The sequence below is a fragment of the Phragmites australis genome, chromosome 24, assembly GCF_958298935.1.
Source record: "Phragmites australis chromosome 24, lpPhrAust1.1, whole genome shotgun sequence".
Classification (NCBI taxonomy): Eukaryota; Viridiplantae; Streptophyta; class Magnoliopsida; order Poales; family Poaceae; genus Phragmites; species Phragmites australis.
In genome coordinates this window covers 16,095,030-16,102,869 of record NC_084944.1, presented here as the reverse complement: position 1 = coordinate 16,102,869, position 7,840 = coordinate 16,095,030, and the positions used below count along the sequence as shown (strand labels likewise).

General features: G+C 41.5%; 1 protein-coding gene across 1 annotated transcript; it reads right to left on the bottom strand.

Moving 5' to 3' along the window:
- Positions 1–4,392: 4,392 nt before the first annotated feature.
- Positions 4,393–6,154, bottom strand: LOC133907642 (lecithin-cholesterol acyltransferase-like 1). Its single transcript, XM_062349712.1, has 2 exons — positions 5,519–6,154; positions 4,393–5,423 (listed from the first exon to the last, which is right to left on the bottom strand). Exons 1-2 carry the CDS (start codon positions 5,920–5,922, stop codon positions 4,532–4,534), a joined length of 1,296 nt encoding a protein of 431 aa, XP_062205696.1. The 5' UTR covers positions 5,923–6,154; the 3' UTR covers positions 4,393–4,531.
- Between the last annotated feature and the right edge of the window lie 1,686 nt (positions 6,155–7,840).

Below are 7,840 nucleotides of genomic sequence, written 5' to 3'. Positions count from 1 at the left end.
CCAAGACCTGCTCGGCCTAGGCACCTTTTCCCTCGGGCTGGCATTGGGCCGCCACGTCCCAGTGGCCTGCCAGACCCAGCCCGCATAGCCCAAGTGAATAGTATCCCAGCCCAGCACAGCCGGACAGCCCGATTGCACAGTACCAAGCCCAAATACACAGTAAATGGCCTAAATGAACGGTATCCTAGAACAATACCTTTTTCTCTTTTTCCGAAAAACCCTTTTCCAGATAATATTCTAGGGAATATTCTCCCCTTTTCTTTTTCCCAAATTAATTTTATCAGCCAACTTTTGAAGCCCATATCTCCGTTTCAACTCCGATTTCAACGATTCTTCCACCAATATTCATCTAAATTCAAATCCTATCTTTTCTCATCAGTTTCATAATTTTTGGAATTTATTATGTGCTTTGTTTGTATTTATTTGTGTTGTTTGTGTGCCACGCTTTAGAGACAGAAGCTAATCAAAGGTGAGATTACTCTTACACAATTTTATTATGTTGAGAAGGTCTTGAGCTGCTTTGGCTACGAGAACAACAAGCCTTCTCAAACACCTTATGACTCCAGTGTGATACTTCGAAAGAATAAGAAAAGTGGCAGGGACCAACTGAGATACTTCAAATTATTGGATCACTCATGTACCTAGCTGGTGCTACAAGACTTGACATCTCATTTGTTGTGAGCAAATTGAGATGGTTTACTTCTAACCCGGGCGATGAATATTGGCATGCGCTTGAGCGAGTCATACGCTATTTGCTTGGTACTATGAGTTATGATATTCACGATTCTGGGTACCCATCAGTACTGGAGGGTTATATTGATTCAAACTGGATATCTGATGTTGATGAGATTTACGCCGCAAGTGGATATGTATTCATTTTAGGTGGTGCTGCTGTCTCATGGAGGTCTTGCAAACAAACCATCTTGACGAGGTCAACTATGGAAGCAGAACTCACTGCATTAGACACAACCACTGTTGAGGCAGAATGGTTGTGTGAGTTCTTAATGGACTTGCCTGTGGTTGAGAAACCGGTATTGGCTATCCTTATAAACTGTGATAATCAGACAGTTATTATCAAAGTAAATAGTTCTAAAGATAATGACAAGTCTACAAGACACGTAAAGAGATTATTGAAATCTGTCAGGAAATTGAGAAACTCTGAAGTGATAACCTTGGATTATATCCAAATAGTTAAGAACTTGGTAGATCCCTTCACAAAGGGACTATCACGGAATGTGATAGAGAATGCATTGAGGGAGATGGGTATGAGACCCATGTGAGTTATATCATAGTGGTAACCTAGCCTATGTGATCAGAGATCCTGTGAATTAGGACCTGGGAAGAACAAGTTTTTGGTCTAACTGAAGGAGAGTACTTTACAACCTACTTAGTGAAGATGCAATACTCTCAGAGATCTGTAAGGCAGGTTGGCTATTGCCTTAATGTGTTCTGTTGGCTTTAATAAGCAAAGATGCAGTTCTGCAGAGTATTCTTCAAAGAACGCACCTATATGAGCCCAACTGTTGGTCGCGGTCTGTGAGACTTGGGTAATCTCTATTAGGCATGTTTATTTCAGCTTCGGATTGTGGCTTTCAGCTTTTACAATCCGAAGCTGAAACAAACAGACAGTTTTTGTTATAATTTTTTACAATCCGTTTGTTGGATTGTGGGAATCTGAGAAACTGGTTTCTCTTAGCTTTTCATAGATTGTGAAAGTTCATTTTACTAAATTGCCCATAAAACTTTTTTAGAATCTACAATATAAAAGCTATTCACAATCCAACTTGTTACAATCCAGCTTTTTACAATCCACAATCTACAAGCTGCTTTTTCAGAATCTCCAGCTAAAACAAACAGGCCCTAAGCTCCTAAAGAGACCAAGGAGTACGACTTATATACTCCACCTGCGGGGTAGCCTACAGGTAGCCAAGTATCAGTTATGACCTCTGGTGAAACTTGTTTGCACAAAACTTACAATTTAAGGCGTAGTCCATTGTTTAAGTTGTGAATGAGTGTAGCTTAATGTTCTAGGTGGATCTTCAACTTAACAGTCTCCACTGAAACACTGGTATATCAAACAACAGTGGGAAACAGACAAATCTCTATGGGACTTCGAGATTTGGTGGGGGATTATTAGAATTGTAGGGGCTCATATAATTTTAATAATTCTCAATAAATCTCAAAGGCCCATATTGTGAAAAGGCGGCCTATGATGAGGCCTACCTTTTATTAGTACCATATTACTAATAGAGGTGTATGTGGGGGATTTTCTCCCTATATATATCTAAGAACCCTCACCTCATTGGAGAGAAGATAGACTACTAATGAGAGTAGCCCTCAATTTGGCAACGCTCTTATTACGTGAGTCTATATAAGAATTAGGATTTTTGCCTCTTCCTCTCGCTGTTGCGTTGCCATTGTAGTCTACTCCATACTGGCATTGGTGTGCACCAGCAACCAGGAGAGCAGGTCTTTGAAACCCTTACTCTTGAGATCTTGCACCGGGAGATGACAAATAAGGTTTTTGGGAAGCGCTCCGCACGACTGCTCAAATTCTTCACTACAGATCATCTTCCTGGTCACTTGGGCGCTGCCCGCTATTATCGTCAATAAATCTGACGCGTCATCAACAAGATCGATCGTGCCGTCAACACGGTGCAACCTACATCCTCAGCAATCTTCACAGCGCAGAATCAATATGTAAAAACTATGTCACTCGTATTTTATTTTCTGCAATCTCTAATTTGTAGTATAGTAGATCTAGATATATGTAATGCTATCATACACATAACTAGATTATGCTCTGATGATATGAACATGTTAGTTTATCAACTTACACTCATGAATTATTTATGGATTAAATTAAACCTAAAAATGCCTAATTATCCAACAATTTTACTCGAAGATAAGTAAGCCAATTGTTTGCTTATGATAATTGTAATGTGGTAGCCGTGCATCAAATGTAAACGTATAGGTATACCAGTTAGTACGTTCATATGCTTAGCCTCCCTTTTTAGCAAAACAATTGCATGTGCACAACTTCAATATCACTACGTGAAAAACAGACAAAGTAGACACGAAATAGTGACGGTTCGTAATATGATCCGTCATTTATGTTAAAAGTGACAGGTCATCCTAGGATAGACATAAGTGACGGATCAAGTTGTGACCCATCACTTATAACTCGTCATCAATGACGAGTCACCCTAGGTTAGTTATAGGTGATGCGTCAAGTTGTGATCCGTCACTAATGACTAACTCATCAATAACAGGTTTTCGTAGAGAGTTTTGACTCGTCACTAATGATCAGTTTGATGCAACAAAGCAGAGGAAGGAATTTTAATTACTCAATCATTAGATGTATTAGTCAATCAGTTTGATGAAACATTAAATGTATTAGCCCATCAACTCATCAATTTTTTATGTAGCTGTGAGAAAAAATAATTTATCCTTCATAATTTATATCAACTATAAATCTAGCTACTATTAATTAAAAATAATAACTGGTTATTAATTAAAAATAATAACTAGTTGCATTTATTTGGAGACCATAAAATATGTAGTAAAAGAAATAATACACATTCAACAATTTGTTTATATAGTAAATATGTACATAGCTGATGCTATAATTTTTTATTTTATTTTTCTCTTATATTTTCTCACCTCAATAGCATTAAAATAGAAACCATTGTACATATCTGCTTAAGTTTGATGTAAGGGGTGGCAGCTATGGACACAAACATGGGTTCCGAAAATGGTGCAGAAACTTTCAAGGACAAGAACTCAATCTTCTAAGCCGTTTTTGGCCTCAAAAAATTCGTCGAACCCAACAAAGTGAGAGAGAAACAGATGTAACTTTTTCTGTAGATATCTGTAGAGTCAAAAAAACGTCGAAATCGGAGTTCATATGCAAAAGTTATGCCTATTTTACTGAGGGCGCTCCGGGCAACTTATTCGAAACATTTGTTATATTGCTTATTTTAATTCTGCAGCTGCTTTCGATCGAAATGAATAGCTCAATTAAACTTTAATCCCACTCTCTGATTCTAAAACTTTGAATCGAACCATTAAAAGTATTTTTATTCCTTTTGCAGTTAAGCTCTGAAACAACCTATAATTCAAATTGATAACATAGACATAGGTGACTGTGACCCATCACTTCTGACTTATTAGGTGACGGGTCATGATTATAACCCATTACCTATAACCTTCGACAACGAAGCTTAAAAGGATAAAATATTCGTTTCATATCACAACAACGTGATAGCTGAGTTGACGAGGGGTTCACGTGCGAGAGATGTGACGGGTTCGATTCCCGATACTTTGAAAAAGGATGTAACTTATGGGGCATATGCGATAGTTGAACCGGATTCAGCACACAGCACGCACAAATGCAGAGATGCAGAATAAAGCTCGATAAAATAGTTCGTGCAGAATTCTCACAGCGAAAAGGCAAAGGAACTTTTCGCATACATGGTTTAAATCAAAACGATCAGAAGGCAGTATAATACTCTGAACCAAATGCTGCATCTTAATAAATGGCGCGGCTTGCTTCAAGAATCTCGCTGACCACGCGGTCGACAGCGAAAGCATCCGATAAGATGCCGGCGTGAGTCGCGTTGGGAATCAAAACGGACTTGTAGTAATCCTGATCCGGATCATCCCCAATCACTGTGTCCAACGCCTGTATGCTCACCATGTTGACCGCCCCATCGCCGTCGCCGTACACCACTTCGGGCTCCGAGTGGAGGCTGCCGTACCGGTACACCAGCTTCTCCACCGTTGGCACGCCGACACCATTGATGCACGTCATCGGCACGCCCGGTGCCCTGAAATTCAAGGTCACTGGCAGGGCCCTCGTCTTGTAGCGTGCAACCTCATCTGCGGAGAAACCAATGGCCGCAAGGAACTCCGGTATGTCGTAGGCGGAGTAGTTCTTTGCTTGCGTGATGACGAGTGGCGTGTTGCCGAACACCTTGGGGGATGGCAGAGCCGAGAACACGCTCGCGAAGCTCCTGCTGGTGTTCTTGAACGACAGCACGTCGACCCGTGACGACTGGCAGTAACTGATGCCGGAGGCGAGGTTCCGTAGCGGTGCTACAATGCCACCGGCTCCGGTGGAGACCATGATGAAGTGTTTGATGTACCTCTCGCGCCACCACAGGGCATTCTCGTTGAGGAAATTCATGGCGGTCAAGCCGCCGTAGCTGTGCGTCACGAGGATGACCGGCTTGTTCCCGTTTGTCTCGGTCGCACGCTCTATGAGAACCCGCAGGCTCGAGACGAAGTAGGAGAACTGTCGGGCATCCTGGCCGAGCGGCGCCGGCGCGTACCGGAAGTCGTACGGGGCGCCGAACAGGTTCTGTCCTTCTTTGTATCCAACGCCTTTCAGTGCCCCCACAAGTTTTCTCATGCAGTGGTTCCTGCCACGTCAGGCAGCTCGAACACAGTCAAATTAGTTGCTCGTCCCTGCAAAATTCTCCGACATATAGGAATGATTTGCGCACGCATTGCTTACTTTTGGGCTGGATCATCGGAGCCGAAGCCGCTCGTTGTGCCGAATGACACGACGCGGGTATCGACGCCCTTCACGTTGCGATAGTCACCGGCGACGGGGTCAAACACCAGCCGCAGCTGCTCCGCGTAGCACGGCACCAGTGCGGGGTCCTGCAGCGCCGTGTAGTTCTCCCACAGCCGGAACCACCCCTTCCCCTTGCGTGCGCCGCAGCTCGGCGCCGCCGACGTCTCGTCGTACTCGTAAGTGAGCTGCGCGCGAAGCTGGCTGCAGGTGTGGCCCGGCAGCAGGACGATGGGGTGGAGGTCCGAGGCATGGTGCACCGGCGGGTGGTTGTCACGGAGAAAGATTAATGGCCATGAGAAGAAGAAGAGGAGGGGCAGGAAGCGGTGCATTTGCACGTGCATAGAGGCAGCTTTAGTTGTTCTATTGGCGGCAGAGCATGTGGCGACCTATGTATACCATACAAGTTTTGGTTATTGTGGTCTGCGTTTTGGCCACGTTAACTATAGCTTCGCCAATAATGGTTGACATGGAGTGTAGGTGAGGGTGCATGGCGACAGGTAGGTAGGTGATGCAAGAGAGCGAGGTACAACAGACACCGAGATGGGCAGTAGCACAAAATGTGTTCTTGTGGCGTGCTCGGGGCCGGCGTTACCGAGCTCAGATGCTAACGCGTAGTATTTATTTGTAATGTGATAGTTGCTCTCCTTCTACGGTCCTCACGAAGGGTGTGGTCTTGTTCATAATTATTAAGGAGCTGTTTTGTTGTTGACGCAAAAGCCTGACCAAATATTGGTCATGACTAATGTGGGGCTAGTACCAAAATTTGGTTTAGAAAGTAGTGTTTGGTTTACAATCAAGTCAAAGTTACGGCAGTGCCAAAATTGTGACTATGACATGTGGGGTTCACATATTATTTCACCTATTTATTGCTAAAATATAGTCAACACTAGTCTTGCTTTCTACATTAAATTACAAGAAATGCAACGGTTCAAACGGATCTCAAATCCAGTGTATGGTGTAAAAGTTATAGTAATTTGAAGTAAGTTTATCTAAAATACAAATCATTTAATATAGCCAATAACAAGATGACATATCAACCATGGTGTTCCTGCAGCCTAGCCAAATTCCAGAGCGGACGTTTTGCTGGCTCGAGCCATGCCGAGGATTGTTGTTGACTGTAGCCGGGCATGACCAAATTTTTTGGGGGCATGGCCAATGATTGGTCACAAACCAAATGGAAGTCAAATTTCATAGACATGTAAAAAATTTGGCTTGTTACAGCTGGGCCCTAAACCAAACACACCCTAAGGGCATCTTTGGTTCCAGGCCCTCACATGCCAAGCTGAAATTTGGCCCCAGCATTTTGGCTCATATTTAGCTTGAGACCAAAATTTGGCTCTGGCATAGAAAATTTGGCAATCCCAGTATAAACCCAAGCCAAAGTAGTTTTTATAAGCTGACCCGACGCTCAAAACTAAGTGTGCTGAGGTGAAATAATTAAGTTTGAATTTTGGATTAAAAATTTTCAGCAGAAAAAAGAATGTGATCGTTTTGTACTGAGTTCCATAAACTGACTAGCTAGATCACCAAAAGATTATGTTGAACAATATGCATCAACTCTTCCGCTCACCTTAAGGCTCCTTAGCAGGGTTCTATCGTCGAAAACCGATCGAATATCGCAAAAACCGGTCAATTCGGTCCTCACTGAATTCTAAAATTCAATCAGTTTTTGAATTTGAATTCAAAAAATAAAAAAATCACAAAAAATTCTAAAAATACTAGAGACAATTCTAAGACCTTATCCAAAAACAATTTTAAAAAATAATGTCATTTGCATCATATTGCATGGAGAGGAAGTTTGGGAAAAAAAAAGAAAAAACATGCTTTAAAAAACGTGAAGCTCATTTAGTAGGGTTCACGTTAAGGAAAATATTAATATGTAAACATGTATTTTTATGTGTAGGGTGTACCTTAAGAGGATCTATAAAATTAGTTTCACTTCATTTAGAGTTTTATTAATTTCTCCATAATTTTTACAAAGTTCACAAGCATAAAGTGAAAATGTTAAGAAAAAACATTGTAATTAAGTTTGTGTCATGTATACCATTATTTTTAATACACAAATCATTATTTAATTAAACTAATAAAAGTTGTTTCACTAATTTTGGGGGTGTGATGGATTAGTTATGAATTAATCTAGTTGCAACATATTTACTCAATCCTGTAGGTTACAATAAGTATTACATGATTTTATGTATTTTTAGAAGATATAGGATCATGTAAGCAGACTAAAAAGATTACTTTTATGATTTTTGGATT

What these genes read in the sequence shown, in the direction of transcription:
- LOC133907642 (XM_062349712.1), bottom strand. Translation starts at nt 5,922, where the DNA reads ATGCACGTGCAAATGCACCGCTTCCTGCCCCTCCTCTTCTTCTTCTCA. An exon ending in TCCGATGATCCAGCCCAAAA is followed by an intron (nt 5,424 to 5,518) that starts GTAAGCAATGCG and finishes CTGACGTGGCAG; the next exon opens with GAACCACTGCATGAGAAAAC.